Source organism: Anopheles ziemanni, chromosome X (assembly GCF_943734765.1).
Source record: "Anopheles ziemanni chromosome X, idAnoZiCoDA_A2_x.2, whole genome shotgun sequence".
NCBI lineage: Eukaryota > Metazoa > Arthropoda > Insecta > Diptera > Culicidae > Anopheles > Anopheles ziemanni.
Window position 1 is genome coordinate 5710924 of NC_080707.1, and position 23678 is coordinate 5734601.

Below are 23678 nucleotides of genomic sequence, written 5' to 3' on the forward strand. Positions count from 1 at the left end.
CCGTTAATTAAACCAAACTATGGATAACTTGCCTCATGAAATTATGTATTTCGCAGAGTGAAATTCACCGCGTACAACAATTCGCTCCAGCAGCCATAGGTTAAAGCAACGTAGCTGACCTGTTTAGGGCAACGACGGTGCGAACTCATGCTTCGGTAGATAACGTGCTACTTCGGGTTGCGCCTCGGCGACCGAGTACCAACAATTCTTTAGTTCACCTCAACGACAGAGAAGCGTAACACGAATGCTTACCTTCATTTCAGTAAAAAAAAGGAAACGTTCCTACATTCGCAAAACTATAAGGAAATAAATGGTGTTGAGTGGAACGTGGGGACATTTTCATATTAATATAAAGGGATGCACATTCAAAGATATGCTTGACATTTGATCGCTTGACTTCATTCATCTTGTAAGTAATTGCTTGTCGCTGACTGTTTTCAAATTTCATTACTCAAGCAAAGTTAAGTCAGCTTATTGTTTCCAAAATACTACACAAACATAACGCTTAATTTCAAGAGTGGGTGTTTAACCCTCCATCCACACAACGCAGTTGAGGTAAAAAAGAAAAGCAAATCGTAAAAGCACGAAAACAACGAGAATACAATACAATTTTTCTTCCCAACCAAATACAATTTAAGTAAAAGAGCGAGAGAAAGGTGGAAAGAAAGATATAGATAAGATAAGTACCCTTCGTAAGTATGTGAAAAGCGTATCGCACGTTTATTTAAGCGAAATACAATTGCGAAAATTGAACTTACAAATTAAATCGACTCAAACTGATAGATGCAATATCGTTTCGTTCTTTCATTTTCTTGAATTATAATTTGTAAACGTAATTGGAAGCAAGATAGCAAAAAAAACAAAAATAAAAGGTAGCAATTAATGGCACTGGGCCTAAATAGAGCATTTTTCCATCAAGCTTCTTCTGAGTGTATGCGTGTGTACTGCAAAGTTAATCAATTAAATAACCGTTCGCTCGTTGTATGATGTACCAGCTCATAGATTAATTCATACTCCCATCGGTCCGCCTACCTCCCCCGGCTGATGATCGTACTTGTAAACAAGCTGTTTGTACTACTACTATATATTTGCCCCTCTTCAACGCGTGAGTGTTTCGTAAAATCAATTAAATAAAAATGCGATTTCAGTAAGTAAAATAATTCATCTACCCTTATGTTCTAGGTTTGATCCACCAAAAGAACAGCTCCGAGCACGGGGCATATCGAATGAAGTAAACGGGATGAAGTGGAGGTACGCTAGCGAATAGCTGCAGGCGTGAAGGGAAAAACCGCGCCATAAAACTACAACGGAAAGAAGGGTATACGGTGTAACACTCAAGCGACACGACCTCGGACGCCGACGATCAACGATCGCAGAGGGGTCGCTGCTGCCGGTTTGGCTAAAAGCGGTACAGAATCTGATCTGAACAACAACCAGCTGCCTGTCACATTGAATAGCACTGATGTGTGGGTTTGCCGGTTGGGCCTAGCAGCTGCCGGGACGAGCGAAGGGTGGATGCGGGCCATTAGTTGTGCGCGATCGGGATCATCGTCTCGCCGGCGGTGAGGGCCTGGGGCGGCAGCGGGGCGTCCACCGTCAGCACACCGTCCTTGCTCAGCGACGACTTGATCAGCTCCGGGTTGCATCCCTTTGGCAGCAGGAACTCCCGGTTGTATTCCCTGTACACCGACTTGGTGTCGGTCTTCTCCTCGTGCGTCGCGTGCACCAGCAGCTTGTTGTCCACCGTTTTGACCACGATCTCCTCCGGCGCGTACTGACTAACGTCGAAGCGCAGCTTGAGTACTTTGTTGTCGCCATCCTCCTACAAGGAAAAAAAGGGAATCCATTAATAAATGCGACAACACAAAATAGAACTACCGATGGCCGGTAGTTCCAGTGCCTTACAGCTATACGTTACCTGAATCAGTGGCGAGCTAATATCGGACGCACTTTGCGCCTGCGGTTGCTTCAGTGAGCTACCGGCGTTGGATGTCGTGGAGCTAAAAATGGATACAACAACAAAGCCATTAGTCTCACTGCACTCGCCAGTAATCGTTTCAGAAGAAACCCTAGCGAAAAGCGCTTCGATCGCTAAAGGCGAAACAAAACGGGATGGATAAAACGGAATTAGCGAACACAGACTAGAAATGTCAACAGAAAAAGGAAAAGATGTTCGATGCTAGGCGATAACGAAACGACGACCCCAGAAGATAGAAAGATAACAACCGGGCGAACCGATGGGTTTGCCTTTTTAGCAAATGGAAAATGTTACATGCACTTATTCCACTCCACATGCGAAATTTATCTAGCAAATATATTTTTCACCGAAACTACCTAAGTCAAGTATACTATTAACAATATGATTAAAAGAAATGTCATACGGAACCAAATTAAAACTAGTTTCATTTCAACGAACTAAATGTTAGAAACAAATTTTTGCTTTATTTTCTTCAGAACAACCGAAACGTTCACGTCCGTACAAATTCTTTTATAATCCCGGGTTTAGCACAAATGTAATTCCTGAATGCTTCAGATCTATTGCAAAGAGAACAAATTTTGGTTGGTTCAATCGAACAATCAAAACTAATGCTTTCTTTGCTATGAAAATGATCGCTATGTTTAACTCGATTAATAACTTTTTTCTGCTCTTCATTACAATTTTTTAATTTTAATCCTAAACCGCAAAAGTGTTGGGCAAAGGAAACGTGCCTTTTGTAGTAATTTTTACCTCGAGCCTTTTTTTATTTGGCCATCTCACATAATCTGTTGGCAAGAAATTTAACATAAAAAAAATTGAAGGACAAAACTCTTTTAATCGAAAGAGAAAAACAAACAGCTTCATTAGAGAATGAAGTTTTCTGACCGACCTTCATTCTTTTTCTTTTATAAGATCAGAAAGTAAGACATAAACCGGAAGAGAGTTGAGAAACGTGTTGTTTCAACAAAAGAGGTGTGCTTCGAATTAGTCTATCGATTTGTTTCTTGTCCTACCGATTGCAGTTTTTTAGTTGTCCATAAAGTAACATGGAAGTATGCAACTATTGGCTCCAAGGAAGGCAGATAAAAGGCCCTAATTAAAACACTCAAAAGTATACCATCATTTTGTTCAGATGTTACTGTTAATGATTGTACTTCAAAACCAATTCAAACCTACGGCTTGTGGACAGTCAACCTTCGGGCAAACACCAACACAAAACGCGATGTAAACCGGCATACGGCATCGGTTGAAGGTTAATGATGGTGATCCTAGACCATGAAAGGAAAGAAACCGTGAGTTTGATTCAAGGTGGTGTCGCTTTTTTTCTTTTGAAGCGCCCAAAACGCGCACACGCCAACAATGTGGCGGTGCTAGAATGGATGCCAGCAAGATCGACAACGATCGACAACGCGCAATAGGCGTTATTTACTTTACCGATTTGAAAATGCAACGGGAGTGACGTGTACACCCGTACGCGTTTTTTTTTTTCTGTTCCCGTGCTGTGTAGTTTTTAACAGCTCCCGAACAACAAGTGCACACATCATCATCATCAACAACATCCACTGCCGCCGCTTCTCGACACACTGCTGGCACGTCAATATTTACGCAAGCATCGGACGGACCCGGGTAGGACATTGGGGAAATGGCATTGGAATGAGTGAGGTTGGTTTTTTTTTCTAACACCAACGCCAAGAGGCCGATCGAGCACGCAACACCCTTAGGCTACCGGGACGGGGAGCCGCGTTCAGTCATCGGCCGATGTAATGCTGGGTCGACCACCACCGGAGGCCCTCCTGCACTAGGGGCGAGTTACCACAAATGGAACGAAAAAGAAGGTGAATCGGTTTCGGAAAAGCAATAACAGCGCGCGCGCTACCAGCGACAAATAAGGCAACGGCACCGGGGGCTAGCTAGCTGTTCCGCCATCAGCGATACTACGCGGTGCCCTCGGTGGCACCCACACACGACACCGCGCGTGCCATTCGGAATAGAGAATCTCTTCCAGTGACGGAACCAGCGAACGATGACATCATCGGCCGTTCATCCGCCCCCGCGTCACCCGTGTCCGGCATCCGAATGTTTGATTTGTACGACGACGGCGGCCGGTGGTTGTGCCTTTGTTTTGGTCCACCATCGCTTTAACTTCCAACTCCAACTCCAACACAAGCTGGCGTGTTTACAGCAATTTCCTTCCGTTTCGCCAGCTCGCATGCAACCGTCCTCGGAAGCTTATCGTGATCGACGCCCCGCCTGACGGGCGCTAGGCTGGCGTAATGGAAGCCAGATGTGCCTGGGGTTTATCCGAATCTGGTGCGGCCAAACACCGGCACAGAAGCTAGATACTTTTAGCTTCAGCCTGAAGACGTAAGAAAACATCTCGAATTTGCGTAAGCGGTCCGAACAAACAAAAACACCAAGGGGATTGCATTGTTGCACATGGTGAACCGTCAAATTATATCGAACCAGAGCAGAGGCTTCGTCGAACTAAACCGTTCAGTATAATCCATCCTACTGCAAAAGAATTGCACAGATGAATCTGATTATCAGCAAACACAAATACCCTGAAACAAATAGTAGGTTACGTGCTGGCGAGCGAAGAGTGTTTCGTACCTTGAAATGAACCATGCTGACCTTTACTAATCGACAAACGGACGATTTCTAACAGCACACCAACAACAGAAACACACTCGCTCCGGTCTTCTTCTTCTTCTTCTTCGTCTGCGAGGATTTACACCAGTACGGCTGTTGAATCCAGCTTCCTGGGCCTTCGCCAGCTACTCTGGTGATGTAGACCTCTGTGGATTAAGGACAGGCAACTAAGGCCATATGCCCCAAACACTCGCTCCGGTCAGCTTGCCTGCCGATGGGCCGTAAAACCAAACGGAGCAAACGACAACAACAGCACGGCAGATTAGAACACCCACAAAAATAAAACGAAATCTACTCTTACTAACCGGAAAATGTTACCACACTTCAAATCCGATCTTGAATGTACCGTTACATTTGACGGGAAATTAAAAAAAAAAAGTCATAGGGCATTCAAATGGCGAGGATGAAACATTTCACATGCCGAGTGCAAATGGGTTCCGAACGAAAGAAACATGCCAAACAAAGATACATGGAAAGGAAAAACGTTACTAAAATAGGGTGACGTTTCAGCTACGGTAAAGATGGGTCGAAACATGGGTGTTACTGTTTAAAAAATAGTGGTCGCTTCTGGGGATGATGATTTTGAGCAATTGGTGTTTTTTTTTTTTAATATCTCGTAAATACCTGGACGAGGTAGCGACCTTCTTTGAGGAGAAGCTACGTGGTGACCGTATTCGATTAGGAAAATGTCCACGCAACACACACACGCACACAGTCGGAGGCGCGCGGGAAAGCGGAGCAGGCGCGGAGCAGGGTTTTTTTAGTGTTTCGGTTGCGTTGCAGGTTGAGGAATGCAGCAGGAACGGGGTACAGGGGGGTTGGGGGGGGAGAGTTAGAAAGATCGTTTTCGTTTGTTTTTATTTTGTTGTTTTTTTTTTTTTTTTGTACAGCAACAATCGTACATCATGTGCACAATAATATCGCACGTCGAAGACAGCGGAAACGACGCGACACACGGAGAAGCAGGAAAAAGGGAAGAAAGTAGTAGTAGATCGTTAGTTGAATCGGGTACTATAACTATTTGGTGTTTTTTAAAAATATTAAAAAAAAAGGAAAGAGAATACTACGAATGGCCGGAATGTTGTGCAATCAGTTGCTCGTCGTGGGTTATGTAAATGCTTGGAATTGTTATAATGTGTGTGAGTGTGTGTTGTGTGTGTATGGTCCATTGGGAGATCATGATATGTTTTTTTTTTTTTCCGTACGTACTTACAACCTTTGTTACCGGCGCGCCTAGGGAAATTTATTGCGCAATTATTACAATATACATGTAAAGCCATAATAACGCGAGGGAGTTGCTCACGATCAGGATGTACTATTTTCGAAATTGGCTGGGTGACGCAGTTTTCGTTATCGGTCGGATTTCCCGGTTCCCTTGTTTTCCGCGAAGGTTCGCGCGAACGTTCGCCACAACGGAGAGAGCCTAGAGGTATGGCTCCTTCTAGACGGTTTCCAACCAAGAATAAGAATATTACATGCAAGTTCATATTTTCTCTGCATACCCGCGCCTCACCGTCTATTAATATATCTGCCACGGAAGCGTGTGATTGTGTGTGCGCGCGCTCTTAAGCCATAAGTCGAGTCTGCGAGCGTGTGAGACGTCGCGGTGGCGCCCTTGGGTTTCCAATTGCAAGGTGCCCATTGGCCGCGACCGCGCTGGTGACTCACGGGGTTCCTACGCTGGTCCCAGCGCATTTTTCCTTACGAGTCTGCTGGGCGGTGCAGGCAACCCACGTACACTACACGATTCGCTACCTACACACATCCCTATGGCGCCGTTGTATATGGATGAAAATGGGAATCGCTTCCCTCCGACACATTGGTCCATTCTCGGGCGTAAGCACACGCGGGGCTGAAGCATGCATGTTATTTTTAGAATGATTTACGAACCGAGCGCTGCCTTTGGCTGCTTTTCTAACTCCGAATCGGGAAAAAGGGAATCGGCCCCCGGAGAACGGAAGCGACGCGCGGGGTGATATTCATTTAAAATATGGCGAGACGCGCGGCCAGCGCGGGAGGGAGGGATTCGCTTTCCAAGCACAGCGAATGGGCCGGGAACGAAACGAAATGTCTTTTTCCCTCGCCGGGAGGAAAAGAAGAAAAATAAAAACGGGGGAAAAAGGGTGCCTTACGCCAGCCGGGAGGGTGGGCGCGAGACACATCGGACGGTTTCGGTCACGCTACGCACACACGCACCACCCTCGGGCAAAAAGGGCAATCATCAGGAGCCCAAAATGTTGTGCCAACTTTGTGACCTTTTCCTTCGCCGATACCGTTCTACGCACACCCACACGGGTGGGCATGTGTTTATAGGCCAAAAGAAGGAAAACAATCCGCCGACGGGCGGCGGATTGGCAAGGAAAAAAAAAACGGGGGAAAATGCACACACACACCCCCCAGGAGAAAGAATCGAATCAGACGGACCTAAGCGGGGCAGGGGGGAGGGTGGTTATCCGCACTCACCTGGACGTGGATTCGAAGAAGTTGGACTCGCGGTTCATCAAATCCGAGCGGAAGCGGGCCATTTCCTCCTCCATTTTCTTCATCTCCGAGTCGAACCGCTCGCGAATGCTGGAGAATTCGGTATCGATAACGCTGAAGTCGCCGAGTTTGATTGGGATGTTGCGTTTGTTTGCATTCTCAGCCATTGTACTGTGATACACGCAAGTGTCGGGGGCCTTCGGATTCAACAGTTGGGATTGGTCCGGCACGTCCGGTGCACAACAAACAAAATCGGGGATGGGCGGAGGGCAGATGGCAAGGGATGCCTTGTCAAACGATTCGATTTGCCTTGGCCGAAAAACGGACTGACGCTCGGAACGGGTTCTTATTATAGTACACTGGCAACGGCACCAAACAGCCGAGCTTTAGTCGAAAGATTAACTCTTAGCTAACCGCACAGCGGACACACAACGGAACGTCTGCGAAGAACAACACTGAGCAACTGACCCTTCGCACTGGATGTGACAGTTTTTATTAGGTTGCAGGAAACGGTTGACACAACCCACTCCTAGCGCACCTCGCTGAAGGTTCGGGAAGCGGCACAGTGACATCTGGTTTAAAAACCGCCGATATGCAACACTTTCCGCCTTCCCAGTGCGTTCCCCCGGGGACGACGCCAACGTTTCCGGTGATAGAGATCAAGTAAACTATCAAACTTCCGGTAATTCGCAACAGTATCGACGCAAATTATCGAAATCGGAATCGGAAATCCCGCACCAAAGGTTTTTCGATGAAGCTGTGCTACGTTCAAACAACCTTGAACGCAAAGCGACGTTTGAGCTGTCAAATGCGTTTAAAGTACATGATGCCAGTTCTCTTCCGTTTCCGTTTAGTAAAAAACATTGCTACAGTTACAAATTCTTGGAATACAAATTAGCTGCTGATTTAATTCTGTAGTTCTTCGACCGAACCGGATTGTCATTACAAAGTTGAGAAACCGTATTTATAACAAAATAAGTTCATTTTTTATTCCACATCAAATTCGAAACAAATCAAATCACATTTCACATTTCACATTCCACATGATTATGTGTATTCATCGCATTCAGATTCATAATCGTCCTGTGAGTTATCGTCTTGTTCGACCGAAGGTAAATTTCTCCAACCTTCCTCGGGCTCGGAAGCAGACTCCGATTCTGTATCATCGTGCGGTGCCGCTTTCTTGAGCCAACATATTTTTGTTTGGTGCTTTAGCAGAGCGGGCCAGTGAATGTTGCTCCCGACCAGCTTTGGCAGGCGTAAAATGATCGAAAGACCACGGAACTCATACTTGGCGTTTTGTGCGTCGATCACACCGAAAAGGTGCAGCCGTAGCACGTAACGATCGCCGTTGCTGACGAACTTCAGCTGCACCTTTTTGGTGGACACGGCAAAGTCAAGATTGGTCACGTCAGGTGCGGTGACGTATAGTGTGACCGAATGGTCATCTTGAAACCATTGGGTCATTGGGTATCGATAACATCGTTGCTGCTGTAGGACCCCACCTTTAACCACCGCCGATGGTGTTAGAGATGGTTCCTTCTTGGCAGCGGTGGTTTTTTGCAGCTCAGATGTATCGGATTTTTCAGGTCGTAAGTCTTTTACGGTAGCCACTGGGTTCTTTTTTGCATGATCCATGCTGATCGGCCCAAATCTCTTCACATAATCTTTTTCATCATCACTGCCTACAGTACAGTCCTGTCGGAACGCTACATGATCGAACAAGACCAGATCATGATCAAGTAACTCACCGACTATTTCAAATAAGTCATTGGAATCGCAGCTAGTAAGAACCACCTTGTACTGATGGTGAGCAGGACCAGCTTCACGGCGTGCAGGAAATATTCCACGCACGTGCGCATCTAACCTGGTGGGGTTACTATTGCCTTTATCTAGCACCTTGCGGTATATTTGACGGCTCTCATCGTCAGTCCAGCTGCTTCCTTTTGGAGGTATAATATAGGCAAAAGTTGCCTCGATGGCCTGGGGAGATATAAGAACGAAGAATAAGCAAAACAGATAAACCAAAATAGCATTACAATACTTACCGCAAACGAGAAATTTCGCAACAGATGCGTCGGCATCTCGAACAATGACTCATGCTGACAACTAATCGTGTTACCATAATCTAGCAAAAATACACGTGTCTTTTCACTGGTAATTTCAATTATTTCGCCTCGTTTAAACCCGTGACCATAGCGAACCAAACAGAACACCCCAACTTTAGTGTCTCTAAGAGGCTTGATAGGATTGTTAGAAAGGTACTCTTTAATGCTTTTGTTTATTTTCAGTGCACTGTAACGAAAAAGAAAGAAAAACATATCATGATCAAGGGCATTTGTGTAATACGATTTCCATAGTAGACGTCCTTTACATACGAAAAATTGCCCAAACGTACCAAAGACATGAGTTTTTTACTTACTTTTTTAGGATGAAGATATAAAATTTGTTTGGCCCAAAATATGCTCCTAAGCCTACTTGGTAGCATTGGCCAGTTTCCAATTTATCGGAGCTGCACTGCTCGTGGTCCGGTAAGGGTGCCATTTCTTCAAAAGAGCAAGCCGAGGACACACTATCGGGTACCTGCGGCAACATTGACACAAGTGAGTGGTCCGGACTGACCGTTTTTGGCTCGGATGGTGACTCCGACGAAAGTGCCAGCTCCGTAATGCGTTGTTCACTCGGATTATCAGCATCCGTCCCATTTGGCGAATCTGGTTCATATGCCTGCTTTCCGTCCGCTTTACCGTGCTGTATGAACTGTTTAATAAGTTCGAAGGATTTCTTATTCCGTGCACCGTAGTTTTTGGAGATGATGGATGCTGTAAATGCCGTCGGTACGAACGACCTTTCCTCGCCTTTTTTATCCTCAACCAAAAAAAGCTCATCGACCCAGATCATGTCATGCAGCGTCAACAGAACATTCCCGTAGATGTAGCAGTTGTCTTTGTCTGAGTAGTCCTTGACCAACTGTTGCGCGTGCTGAATCGAATACTTGTTCCAATCCTCATCATTATTGGACGGCACAACGCCGGCAATACGCACATCGATACTCAGATCCATTGACTCGCCGAAAGCGGGAGTGCGTTGCACGATGTCCGAGTCAACGGTAATTTTAGTAAAATCTCTAGGATAAAGAATTAAAAACACAACTTCAGCGAACCGAGAAGAAACCATTGCCTACGTATTTCAATCGATACTCACCCATTCGAATCACTGTCAGTGATCCAACAGCGGAAATGCACCGGAGAGACCATCTTAATCACTCTCAAAAGAACGACCCCCCTAGTTGGCAGCGTGTGCTGCAGATCGTGCTCCACGGCAACATGCCGATTGTGGCACATTCGGTATATACGACAAGCCCCTAAGGACAGGAGCTGCGGGCACAATGCAGAACCACTGCCCTTGACGGCGTTTTCGCTACGAAGAACCTGTGAAAATCGAGGAAAAATAATCGTTAGCTCTAATCTCAATTGCAAAAACCGTTCACGTACCTGCGCCAGCGTTGATAGCTCATTGGCACTTTCTAAACTATAATACTGCAGTAAGTCGACCAACTTTAGAAGCAGGTCGTTGTCGATTTCGTCCAGCAGCACCAGTGATGAGGGCCATTCCTTTGGCTTCAGATAGGTAGATTGGTAAAAATCAAACGACACAGCAAACCGTTTTGTAAACATTTTCCAAGTCGACGGCATCGAGTAGTGCACGATGTGCTGCGCCTTGGAGACTTTTAAATCAGCAAGCAGCTCATCGAGACAGATGAGTACTGGAATGTTGCCCGGCGTACGGTTATCCCAGTCCCGGAAGCCATCGTTTCGGTCGATGCTGCTGCTGTCGCTGCACACCAGAAAAACGATGGCGTGCTGCTGAAAGCCTTTCACGATCGATGTTAGATTCACGGCGTTTCTAGTGAGGACAATCGTGCGTTGCGTGCGGTAGTCGTGCTTCTGGAGGTACTGGACCAGTGTGCGCATCTTTTCGGCACAATCGCGTTGACGCTCTACCTGAAACTTTACTTTGCCATACAACGCTGCCTCCAGGTACGAGCCTATGCATATGATTGTGTTTTTGTTTCTACCAAGGAAAGTGGCCAGCTGCGGATGCCAGGTGGTAGACGTTACGATCATCTGAAGATTGGGACTTTCCCAGTGTGTTCTCAACGCCTCCAGCTCCGAGGAGCAAGCGACATGTATCCGCTCGAAATTGTCGATCGCAATTACCCGAACACGCTCGCGTAGGAACACTTCACCATCAGTGAGGTCGTAGATTGCCTTGTAGACAGGAGCAGTCGCTACCAGAAGGGCACACCCGTTTAACAGCAATCCCTGTACGAGAAGATAGCATTTTTGCTATATCACTGACGACAACTAGAAATAAATGGTATAAAAGTACATATGGTAGATAACTTACCATAAAAGTATGCACTCTGTTAAGATCAAAGGCCATTACTACTCGCATCCTACCATCTTCTTTAGGATTTAACATTTTCTTACAGATTCTACCAACCCTCAACACCTCCTCGGAAGAATAGCAAATAACAATGCCGACCGGACCTTCGCCCGGGGGGACGAGCCAGTTTTGCAAATTCAACTATAAGTACAAGATGAAAACGTTATTTTATATTACATGCGTTATACGTCATCTATTATTCGCACTTACAATCAGTCTCGAGCATAAAGCAGGAAGGATGGAATACGTTTTCCCGGTTCTTGATGCACTGACGCACACCAACGAATTTCCATCCATGATGTGCGGCCAAGCAAACGCCTGCAGACGATACACTTTATTTACATAGCTCTTTAATACTGCCTTCACGCTCGGGACAAATGTCGCTTTTGCAATGGTGTCGATAGGATCTGGAATGCATCGTCCATGAACCAGTAAAGCATGTTCAGACGCAACGATGCAGCGGGTCATGCTGTGAATCGAATGGTTTAGTTATTAACATTATGGGGTTATAAAACCATACATGCCGTACCTTAGCTGTTCCTTTCCTTCGGTGATTTTATCTCCTTCAGTTTGGGAGGCTGCTTGTTGTTCCTTCAAGAGCTCAAGTTGTTTGATTTTTTCGTGCAGCCTACGCTGCCCTGAGATAGGCTTCGGAGCCTTTTCGACTTCCGTTTTTTCCGATTCGTCCTGTACATTACTTAAAGTAAATGATTTTTTATATCGCCGCATTTTGCAATCTTACCAGTAGATTTGTTTTATTCAACTTACCTTTGCTGTTTTGCTTTGGCCTCGGCCTCCTTCAGGCGTTTCATTTCCAATTTTCGAGCAAAATAAGATCTGCTCGGTACGTTAGCCTCGTGCGCTGTTGCTTTTTCCATTTCCAAACGATGATTACTGGGGATCAGAACGAAAATGATAGTGTTCAAAGATTCTTCTAAAAACTATCAGTTTACCGCCACAGATAAGCATGCATCAAATCACAAATGAAGCTTGTCAAAAGAAATGACAGTTACTATTCATTTCTGCCAAAGTTTCTAGGAAAAAGGAATACCCATTGAAAGGCCGTTTTCAATCAAGGTAATTGTCAGGAAAATGATGCAGTTCCTGTAAGATTAACAGTAACAAACCATTCCAAATAAGTCAATACGGCTCCAACAATGAAGTACTTTCTTCGAGGCTTCTTCTATTCTTGTAATTTGGGGATTTCCGCTTCGTACGAAAAACATATTTTATTGTTGAATTTTACCCACATTTGATACATATACCTTGGTACAGCTGGCATAAACATACACCGAACGTAAATATGCCGTCAAACTATTTGCAACATAACTATACAGAATTCTTGACAAAGATTTCGGTTACCGCATTACACAAGAGAAGTGTAGAACATCTTCGCTTATTGACTGCCGATGTTTTTTAAGGTATTATTATTATGAGAAACAATTTCTCCAACGCGTTTCATTTCATATACGATGTTTTACATTTCATTTCATCCAAAAGAGATGATCAAGAAGGCTTCCGAGTTACTCCATCCATCGCTGCTTAGCAACGCTCACACACAACGGGAAATGCTTTCCCGCTTTCAAGCCCTGCCAAGGATTCGTTTGAGTAAGCAGACAGTTTCGAAAGAAGCCGCTATACTTATCCCTGTTTGTCTGGTAGATGATAAAGTCAGCTTGCTGTACACATTGCGGTCAAGCAACATGCGTAGTCATCGTGGCCAGGTTTCCTTTCCAGGTACGTTTTGTCAGCTTTTCTAGCCTATCACTTATGCAACTCCTACCTTCTTTCAGGCGGCATGAAGGATGACACGGACCGAGATTACGAAGAGTGCGCGGTGCGAGAGTTTGCAGAAGAAACGGGCATACCAAAGGAACAGGTACATGTGTGGGGATGCGGTAAAACAATAGTGCCTTATGCCGGCCCATCTATTACACCGGTCATCGCGAGCGTTACGGACTATTCTTTCGACAAACTGAAGCCTAGCTCAGAGGAAGTCGCGAAAGTGTTTACCATTCCAATTGAGATGCTGGCCAAGCCAGAAAATCGCAGACACACACAGTTCCGCTCAAATTACAGCATGCCGGTTTTCCTCCATGAAACGGAAAATGTTTGGGGAATTACCGCTATGATTACTCATATGTTTCTTACTGCGCTTTTGCCAGGTGCCTACACTAGTCGCTTGCCATTTTTAAAAAAGTTTGAACCAAAAACAAATATTGTTAAAACATGATTTAGAGTAATTGATTACAACAAGAAATTATTATTGTTACCACAACCAACCTTGGGCTCTTCCTGTTGTTTATTCAACAAATGTTATTGTATTTTTATATCTACGAGGCGTGATGCGGACGAATGAAATTCATTCAAGGATTAAATACAACTGGTCCATATTCGCCGTGATCCATTCGATTAATTCATTTTTATTCATAAGCAAGTTGTATAAGGTGCCGGTAAATATAAAGGTATAGCTAAAAATAGAAAGATTAAAAACAAAACAGAAAGAAGTACTACTTCTCACTATACTGCTGCCGCTGATAAACTTGTGGGTATCGTGGCCGTATTCACCGTTCATCACCTTCTAAATTACAACGATAACAACAGAGTGTTCTTTACGAATTCTTATATGAGTTATGGTCGGCGGTAATAGCAATAGGAAAACGGGTAGTTCAGATAAAGAAATTGCCTTCCACGAAATGGAAAGTAAGTAACACGTAGTATGCAAACGAAAGGCAGGATGCAACTTAATATTAACTCTTTTAATGTACATTGCTATTTCCCTTTTCAGTGTTGCTTCTACTATGATTTAGATTTGCTTATAATGTTTTATTGTTGTAGAAAATAGTTCGTTTCGTTGCTGGCGTTTTATGCAAGGCTTTTCATTTGATCGTATAAAGTTCACCGTTACGGTTTTTGGACGCATAGCAAACTGTTTGCTACCACCACTAGATTTCTACCTAATATAATTTGAAAATGTGAAAGAAAACGTACATGTCTAATATTCAGAATTCATTCGTTTCATTTTGATTCCAAATACACTGGAAGATGTTCTCTGAACGCAGTACTCCCAAGCTTTACACGAATGATGCAAACCAATTCCGAATGTAGCAATGCGTCAGGGCTCAGATTATGATCATGAAAAAAAGGCTAAAGTGTGCTTGATAGTAATGATGCTTTCCGCTTGAATTCGCTTCAGCTTTCGTGGTTTAAAATTCACCCAATGCATTGCTGTAGATTAGACTTTGGAATCATTCGTCTAAAACTATTCATAATGCCTATTTCGTACTGCAAAGTTGCGATTGTTTTAAATCTTCATTCCTCCTTCGCTCGATATATGCCTGCCCATTTAGTGCTCATTTAAATCAACCGGAATCGATGTAGTGAACGTCGGCGTTTCCAGCTCCTCATGCTTTTTCATTTTCAGCATCTGTAAGTAATTGAAGGAAACCGTAGAACGATGAAACATTCTCAGCTCATTGTACCGTGCTACTAAAAGGGAAATATTATGTACGTAACAAATAATACTCCAGGTTATTCTAATAGTGGTAGAAGGTTAAATTATGCTAATCACGATGGTTGTTATATTTAAAAGGGGCGAAGGTTGAGCTAATTAAAAAAATACTAGTGTTACAGTAGTCTGATTTAAATGAAAATGTGAGTAATGTAGATTTTTTACAACAAAGGAATTCGACATTGTGCTAGAGTTAGTATATTGTACAGAAAATGGAACCTTTGTTAGAGGAAAGATAATTCCGTTTCCTAGTTATTTTACATACGCTCACATTGAAGTAGCTAAACAAAAACGAAATCAATTATTAATGCGTTCTTATTAAAAGTTATGTGCCATAACATTCTTTCTCATGTACGGAGATTAACTGAGAAAAATGTACCACAATCTTCCAAACTGGTTGAACTCTACATAAAAAAAAGTCAGAATAATTACAATTAACAAGGAGAAAAGGTGCAGTATCGTAAGAAGAATAGGGACACTCCGAAAAGCCCAAAACGTGACGTAAAACATAACCATACGAAAATATTTCAAACACACTGAGGAGGACAAACGACAACTAGTAAAACAAGCAACATACCTTTATGTCACCTTTTGCCTACGTAACCGTCGTTACGAGAACGGGCAGGGCGCGTAATTAATCACATCCGTAAGGGTAACGCGGCGTACCGATAGCACCACCAACCCCCGTTATCCAGTGGACATCGGATGGCGGATAAGATAGATCATCGGCACGCGCATGAGTGTGTTATTGACCGACAGGGGGTGTATTATGAATAAACAGAGGAGGTTGTGAGTGGGTACGATCGTCCATGGATTAGCCGACATGAGCCGAAACACAAGAAACGGGATACAAATAGATAGAATTACATTATTTAAAGGAATGATTTTTTTTTTGTGTTCTAGCTGGGAAATAGGATGCCCCCTTTTGCAGGATGATTTGCGGTTCTACGGTTCAGGCAATGGAAGGGTAATGGATAGATGGTATGGTTCTGGAGTAGATGGTAACTAAGGGTAGGATACGCTTTGAAACGCGTTTTATGGGATATCCAGATTTGTTAAGCAGCAAAAAATGAAAACATTTCACCCGCATAGCGTACCTGTTGCAGTTTGTAGTGATTGATGATATCCTGGTCGGCGGGACAAGACTGCGTAAACGCGTCCAACTGATACATATGGTACATGTACCGCCACAATGCCGTTAAATGTTTCTGCAATAATAGGAAATATGTTAAGGTTCGGTTCGGGGAAAAAAATTCCCCCAACTATGTGTCCAGTAAGTGTAAAGTACTCATTAAAACAATATCCCTAAGAATATCTCGCTTATTTACCCACTTCACCTTAAACTGATCTTATTAAAAACAAAGAATCGAATATGTTCCACATAGAATAGTAAAATAACATTAATAAAAAAAACACTGGAACAGTTTACAATGTAAAATTTATCTTTGGTGATCGTGGGTAAATAGTCAAGAAGCTGCTGTATAGAGCCATACGGGGCAGCCCGTCTGTTCATTTCGGACTCGGATGCTTACTGGTATATCGAAATCCACGAAATATTTGCCGGCCACTCTGATGTGCTGCAGGCGCGGCATCAGCTCGCAGTCGAAGCAACACATCGTGTCACCGGTCAGGAAGCGGGTGCCCCTGGCCGCCAGATGGTCGTTGATCTTTTTCAGATGCACCAACAGGGCATTGTTTTTGTTCTCGTCCTTTTTCACCAGCATCAGCTTGAGCTTCGAATACAGATTCTCTATGAGCGTTGCGACCTCCTTGTCCTGGTTTTGTTGGTTGGGTGGAAGGTAGAAAAGAACAATTAAGTATACACCTGTTAAATATGTCTTAATGATCTAGGATCCATACCTGCACGAACAGGTTGTACCCGCCCGGCACCGACTTCATGATGTGTCGCTCAATCTTCTCGTTCTCCAGTATGGCGAGCCCGTTGTCTATCAGAATTGGAGGGTGGGTAGCCTCAAAGTTGGTGCGAAAATCGGGCGGAGGTTTCTGCATGCATACTGTCGTCACCTGTCGAACAGGCGCGTACAAAATAAAAAAAAGTAAACGTAATAGCGTAAGTAATAGCGAAATAAAAACCCCAAAACGATCACACAGTACCCCTCTCGGTGTAGCATCAAAACTACCTGCAATGGAAAGTACAGCTGTAAATCATAACCACAGTTACTAGCTTGTCTGTTTTACCACCGAAAAAAGCTAATCGTCGGCAAGTGAGCGTGATTCGCCGCGCGGGGCAAATTGAGATAAACGAACGAGTCTTTATAAACCCACCATATCAGTACATAAAACTGCATGACTGCACTGTCCATAAAACAAGCTATTATTGGTTCCGAACAAACGGACGCGAAAAACAAAATAAAACAGGAAATGCCAAAAACCTTCACCTAGCGTGTGGGTGGGTGGGAGAGCTAGATGGCCGTGAAGCATGAAATGTGTACTATAAGGTGTTTTTTTTTCTTCCAATTTTACTCTTTTTCGGCCTATGGAGCGCAGCGTTTGCTGTGTTCGCTAGTACCCGCGAACCAACCTTCCGCGTGTGTAGATTGTTTAATTTATTTATTATTGAACGGCCTTTGCTGTTGACTCTGCAAATACATTCGGCGGAGGTTTGTTTACTCCGTGTCTTTCAAGTTCCTCCGCCTTCTCTCTCTCTCTCGCTCGCGCGTTTTAACTGCACCCGCTGCCCTTCCGTTTCATTTAAGATGTTGGTGCCGTTGGCGCGAACGGTTCGATTCGTGCGTACACGAAATCGTCTTTTTGGCGTAAACGTAAGAAAAACGGTGCTGGCGAATGGCTCGCGCTATTACAAACATCCGACTGCCTTAAACCCACTAGGGACTGCGGCCGTTTTTGCTGCTGCTGACCGCTACCGGGTGCATGTACGCTCATCACCACCCCGATTACATCATAGTTAGCTATTACACAGCCACGGGGTGCACACGATTCCGTGTGTCTTTAAAATACGTCAATGGTGGGCGAAAGGCGGACCAGGCCGCCCGCCGGGGGTGGAGGGTGTGCAGGAAATGAGTTTTCTTTACCGCCCCGCCAGCTCTCCAGGCTCGAGTGACACTTCGAGTGGAGACGGATGATATCATATGAAGGTTGATTCACTGCCGATGAATTTTAAAATAGCATCCACCCGGCGCTGCCTAGGCGCAGTTTCGCGCTCCTGAAAGAACTATAGCTAAAAGATGCTTCCAGGGATAGAGAAGATTGTCTCGTGGTGTTGTTTTTGTATTTACATGACTGTTGTCCGATGTGTACTTCAAAAGTACAATGGTCGTATTTACGATTTAATTACAATAAAACAAGCAATAGGTTTCGGATATTTGAGATCTCCATACCCTGCGTGGCCCTGATACCACCATGCAAGACGCGTAGGTCCGAAACCGAGAGCGCCATTGACTCACCTTCAGACTGATAGTCTTCAGCTCAGCTAGCAGATACAGATCCATGAAGTACTCCTGGCAGAACAGACATGCCCCCTTCCGTCTTCCATCAATCGTCGATGCCTGCAAGGGTAAACCCGTACCGAGAAAGAAAAATGGGAAACAAACAAAACCATTACAATATAGCAGGGAAAAACTCGGTGGCAAAGCGGTGGGCCAATTTCTGGTTGCAAAGCGATAGATATTTCGACGGTCGAGAAACCTTGGAGAAGCATACGTTGTGCGCTGACCGAGCGCGTGAGAGTTGGCATATTTAAAGGTGGCCTTTTTTTCCCACAATCGCAATCCACTGGGGCTCATCATCCGCTTGTGGCAAACGTACATCCAGTGAAGCGATCGAGCACCAACTTTGAGTGGGGCTGAGGAAGCAGGAGGAACGTGGTGCGCGAGGGAGGCTAAAATCGCATTGGAAAACCGTCTAGCAGGCATCGGCACAGATGACATCATCACGGCACTGGTGCCTTTTTTTCGTGGAAGTTTTTATTCTTGTTACTTCCCTCGACAGTATCGTAGGGTGGTACGGGGCGTTATCTCGCAGGGTGAAATAGCTAAAATAAGTTTTCATCATTTTGACCTTACAATCGTCTGCTTGAAAAGAGAAAACAATGTTTACTGATTCTAATCGCTAGACATATTTAAGCAAATCGTAGCACAGAACCAATTACCTGAAGAAAAGGTTTATTTTTATTCCTTCCACAACATAAGTTATAGTACGTCCCTATCACCTTGTAGGATGAGTTTGCAAATGAAGTAGTTAGTGTGACTGATCGAAAAAATACCAATTTCGCACGTTTCTCGTCATGCGTTGTTTTTTTTTTTAATTTTCTTTACGGTTTATGATGGCTATTTCACCCTCTGTTGCCCTACGTAAATACGAATCCATGTTTTTAACGTATACTTATGCAAGTATCTTTTTTTTATGCAGTACCTCTCAGCCCTTGGTGCGCCCACAGTAACCTTGTGTTTGATCAGTTGTACACACGACTACGACGGCCGCCACGATCGTCGTAACGGCGGGAGAGACATGTTCCCTTTTACAACGTGAGCCAGAGGTGCACTTATCACACAATTTACCAATTTGCCCGGATGACATGGCGGCGGCCCGCGCGGGGGTGGCCGCGGTCACATCGGCTGGATAGTTTCATGAGTCACTGGTATTGGTGATGGACACCGCACAGGCTGCTCTTGTCGCGGCGTTAAATCTCCGCCCGCCCAGCTACGTACGTGTGCGCGCTTAGGGTATATGCTTTGTGCTTGGCGGTGGACGCGGCATATTTTACAGCCCGCCAACCCCACCTGGGCGACCCCGGGGGCCTGGGTTGGCGCGCCGGAGCCATTTGCCCATGTCTTCTCCTCTGTTTGCTTCCATCGCCGTTTATTCGGCTGTTTGCCAGGTTTCGATAAGCGAAGCATACAACAGCCACAATGTCTTCGGTTGTAAATTCGTGGCTGCCCTTTTCTTTTTTACTCTCTGCCTCTCCCTCTCCCTCGCGACATCACAAAGAGGACGTGTTTCCATGAGGACGTGTCTCGACCGGCTTCGTCGTCGTCGTTGCACGAGCCTGTTCAAGAGCGCTGTAATGAACTTATTGAGAACAAGTACAGCGTGGACGATAAGATAAGACGCTGCGATGTTACACATTTGGGCTCCGCTCAGATATAAAGAACAAAACTCCACCCTGGGCGGTGCCCGGGGAGTACTTAAAAAGCAATTTTAATTGGAGTGAATTGCTGTGTCGAAGGCAACACGGTGGGGCAAGGATGGGGAAGGGAGGGAGGGAATTATCTTGGCTGATGGCTCACGATATGAAGCGCATGTGTTTGTGAGTTGAATTCCAATGTCCAAGGAATGCGCAAAACGGTCAAATCTTGTGAAACTTTTAAATCGACCGATAAATCGACCTTAACAATGTTTCAATTGGAAATGCTTACAAGTAATGAAACGATAGCTAAATTTTATTCGTTCAACTCTAACCGAAAACCAAATTTTAATTCAAATTCTTGTTCAAATTTCATGTGCGGGCCTCGAAAGTTGTCCACCGCATTGCCTATTAGAAACCGGTAAAGCATAAAGTATGGCAATAGAATGGAAACCGAGCAGCATACCACAATGTCTCGCAGTTGTGCATAATTGTGATTTCCTGCACGTATGCGGATAGTAAAACATTTCGAAGAAAATATGTAACCCACGCGCTATGCTCGTCCTGTGCTGGTGGGCTACATCAAGTGTCGAGCAGGAAAACCCGAAGGTTTCTTCTACCAGGAACAAAGCAGGCTCTTGAAGATATGCAGCATTGCCGTTTGTTTACTCAGATAGGCTCGGTCTAGCTTTGTTAAACTACTCGCTAGCCTTTCATCTACCGCCGTTGTCAATCCACAGTCATCAACGCATACTAAGTTTCAATCAGTTTAAACAATTCTATCATAATGAAACGTTTAACCGATCGGTTCAGGAACAAAATCCTTCAGAGAAATGTAAGCAAACTTAACGATGAAATCCGATGCGATGTTCTATTCACTTCCAAGCTGGATGGAAGGGTGTAGAAGCACAATTATTCAACAACAACAAATCTGGTTTAAAAATCTGCTAGAAAGTGTTTAACAGAACCAGTTACGTAAGCGAACACCGTGATCGTCAGCCAACGTTCAGCAAGCGCTATGACACGCGAACTTCCAACATAATTTTGGGGTATCAAACTGATCGCCTACAAATGTTGGTAACAGCGGCATGCCTAAACTGTAAAGTGAACGGTTGAGTAGTTGCCAAATATCGCGGTCCACGGGCAGCGGGATCGGTTAAAGTGTTTTTCCATAGCTTGTCAATTACTTACCTTTATAATCAGTTCTATTTCTGGCACCGACCCGTTCCTGCTGGATCCATTATCTTGGCTCTCGTCCGACATCGTGAGATGTTTTTATTTTTCTGTTTTGTGTTTTATGTAAAATCCCTCGAAGCAGTAGTAGTGGCTGAACGGAGAATGTTTGATGTTAGTCGATGTTGATTGATTGATGCGCTTTAACAAAAAGGCGTCCACTAGTGATTTTTTTTAGATTTTTTTTCTGTTTCGTTCACTTTCTCCACTTGGCTTTTTTTCGCTTTCACCTATTGGGGGGTGCGGCAAACGGAAGGTGAAATGCACCAATGTTTTTTTTTATTATTTTCCTTTTGCAGCTTTATTTTAACTACACTAACAACTCGGATAAGAGGAGGGGGAAATAAAGGTAAAGCTGTGTGAGATTTATGATGTATGCAGATGCACCACCATTTCGCACTGGAAGGCACGGATCATTGAAACAAAAACCCTCCTGCTGCCGCCGTTTGATAAATGACTAATCTTTGTTGTGCCGTCTGCTTCGCTTCGAAGCTACAAACCCTCCCACCCGAAAAAAAACAAACATGTACACACAGAGCTACAGCGTTTTGTTTCAAAACAATCTGCCCAACGATGTTTCCAGTTCAACGAGCCCAAAATGCACTTTAGCAACACTTTCCGCTTGCGTGATCAATTTCTTCACTCACTACGAAAGCACCCAGGGTTTCGGCAGCAAAGCGCTGTTTTGTGTATGCACCACCAACACCACCGGGCGCTGTGGTATTGGGTGCTGGAATTTAACTATGATGGCGGCGCCCGGAAGACGGAGCCCCTACGGTTTTGGGCGGCCGGAGGCACCGATCCCGATGCCAAACAACAAACCAAATCTTTTGGCCGCGACGGCAGTGCCCATTCGGCACAAATGCAGGCGACCAACAATGGACAATTCAAAAAACAAAACCGATAAAAACGAATGCAGCACTCGAAAAAAAAACTAACCGGACGGGACTGCTGGATCGCAAAAATCGAAAGCAAACGCTCTTGAGATTGGTAGCAGCAGCGGCACCAGCAAACACAACCTTCTGCCTTTCAAGTGTCGTACGCAATTAAATGGTGCGCTGAGGGCGCAAAACTTCACCAAGCAACTCTACCTCTATGCACGCCGTGTCGATCGCAACCGTACAGCGAATAGCAAACGACAGCGGACAAGGTAATCCTTTCCCTTTTCTCTGAACAAACGGTCACCCTTCAGCGGCACCGAGGTATGACAGTTCCGGAAGCTTCGGAATGAGCCGCACGTATGGCTGGGAGCCCTGCAGCAGGGTACCGCACCACCTCAATTTTGAAACGACGGTTGTCAGTTATTTATGGCAGAAAACTAACAACGTTGCAATTCGCAGTGGATGGATGTAGCCTTAATTTGTAAACTAAAGGAGATTTTTGGTGCTAGGTATGAGTTATAAGTGTTAGAAACTGGGTTCATGCTGGTAATAAGACGATTTGATGCAAATGTGGCATGCTTCTCTCGCACTCAGTTCAGGTGAGAATAGAATGAAACGTACTGGGACACCAGCAGCTATAATCTAAGTGGATTGTTTTATTCGTCCTATCACAATCTTCTACGAGGTGTAGTTTAAGTTTTTCATGACACCTGTGAAGAAAAAGCAATACTCACGACGTGATTTTTTTAAATTTGCCTTTTAAAGCTGTCACTTTTTTTCTAAAAGACCTTGGGTGCCATAAACCAGCACTGCTGTCAATTATTGAAATTTAAATTATCTGTTAAAAAGAAGCTAGGCTTAGGTCAATCAATTCGGAAATCTCTAATGCTAACAAAATCAACTGGCAAATAGTTTATATTAACAACAGGTTTCTACACAAATATAGATTTTTTCCAGAAAAGCGGAAATGTTTAGCAGGTGGAATAAGATTACAATTTTGGCCATAATCTGTGCTACGGAGGATTACGCTAGAAAATAACGGAAAAGTCTAATCCAAAATGCATATCATTAGTTTGTCATCAATGCAAATTTTTTGAAATGCATCCGGAGAAGTGACAAACTCTATAGTAATAAAACCAAGTTTAAAGGGAAAAGGAAAACGTAGACCGAACATGCAAAACGCAACGATGCCCTGGTGCAAATTCAGCCATCGATTAGTTGTTTCTGGCAAAGATAGATTCTGGAACATTACTTTCTTCTACCATCTAAACATGTACGCACGATAAAAATTGGTTAAACAAACAGTAGTTTTATTTTCATGGATAAAACATGCCCTTTTTCCGTTTCTTTTTAAATAAATATCAATTTTATCAGTAACACAGCTGCAGTATA

At 44.3% G+C, this 23678-nt stretch overlaps 3 protein-coding genes across 6 annotated transcripts; 1 reads left to right on the plus strand and 2 right to left on the minus strand.

Annotated features, from left to right (window-relative positions):
- Positions 1-1486: 1486 nt before the first annotated feature.
- On the minus strand, positions 1487-7275 carry LOC131291390 (heat shock protein beta-1). 2 transcript variants are annotated; one of them, XM_058320595.1, is made up of 4 exons: positions 7097-7275; positions 5258-5284; positions 1919-2000; positions 1487-1822 (listed from the first exon to the last, which is right to left on the minus strand). In XM_058320595.1, exons 1-4 carry the CDS (start codon positions 7273-7275, stop codon positions 1526-1528), a joined length of 585 nt encoding a protein of 194 aa, XP_058176578.1. In that variant the 3' UTR covers positions 1487-1525. The 2 variants fall into 2 exon arrangements, with proteins under 2 accessions (XP_058176578.1, XP_058176579.1); XM_058320596.1 differs by lacking the exon at positions 5258-5284.
- Positions 7276-13059: 5784 nt separating this feature from the next.
- Positions 13060-13790, plus strand: LOC131290629 (mitochondrial coenzyme A diphosphatase NUDT8). The gene is made up of 2 exons (XM_058319792.1): positions 13060-13294; positions 13351-13790. Exons 1-2 carry the CDS (start codon positions 13060-13062, stop codon positions 13788-13790), a joined length of 675 nt encoding a protein of 224 aa, XP_058175775.1.
- A 160-nt stretch (positions 13791-13950) lies between these two features.
- Positions 13951-22638, minus strand: LOC131291458 (chloride intracellular channel exc-4). 3 transcript variants are annotated; one of them, XM_058320673.1, is made up of 8 exons: positions 22497-22638; positions 21364-21499; positions 18494-18595; positions 16929-17093; positions 16601-16843; positions 16166-16276; positions 15646-15663; positions 13951-14984 (listed from the first exon to the last, which is right to left on the minus strand). In XM_058320673.1, the coding sequence occupies exons 2-8, from the start codon at positions 21433-21435 to the stop codon at positions 14904-14906; spliced, it is 792 nt and encodes a 263-aa protein (XP_058176656.1). In that variant the 5' UTR covers positions 21436-21499; positions 22497-22638; the 3' UTR covers positions 13951-14903. The 3 variants fall into 3 exon arrangements, with proteins under 3 accessions (XP_058176656.1, XP_058176655.1, XP_058176657.1); XM_058320672.1 differs by having other exon boundaries at positions 22345-22602; XM_058320674.1 differs by lacking the exon at positions 15646-15663 and having other exon boundaries at positions 22345-22602.
- Between the last annotated feature and the right edge of the window lie 1040 nt (positions 22639-23678).

Bases quoted from the DNA above. Each gene is read 5' to 3' on its own strand.
- LOC131291390 (XM_058320595.1), bottom strand. From the start codon at position 7,275: ATGGCTGAGAATGCAAACAAACGCAACATCCCAATCAAACTCGGCGAC. The intron at 2,001-5,257 runs GTCCAGGTATTT...ATCCATTTTTAG, and splicing joins TCAAAGAAGGTCGCTACCTC to CTCCACGACATCCAACGCCG. The intron at 1,823-1,918 runs GTAACGTATAGC...TTTTCCTTGTAG, and splicing joins TTAGCTCGCCACTGATTCAG to GAGGATGGCGACAACAAAGT.
- LOC131290629 (XM_058319792.1), top strand. From the start codon at position 13,060: ATGATCAAGAAGGCTTCCGAGTTACTCCATCCATCGCTGCTTAGCAAC. The intron at 13,295-13,350 runs GTACGTTTTGTC...ACCTTCTTTCAG, and splicing joins TGGCCAGGTTTCCTTTCCAG to GCGGCATGAAGGATGACACG.
- LOC131291458 (XM_058320673.1), bottom strand. From the start codon at position 21,435: ATGTCGGACGAGAGCCAAGATAATGGATCCAGCAGGAACGGGTCGGTG. The intron at 18,596-21,363 runs GTAAGTAATTGA...TTACCCTTGCAG, and splicing joins AAATAGAACTGATTATAAAG to GCATCGACGATTGATGGAAG. The intron at 16,844-16,928 runs GTATGGATCCTA...CAACAAAACCAG, and splicing joins GGTACAACCTGTTCGTGCAG to GACAAGGAGGTCGCAACGCT.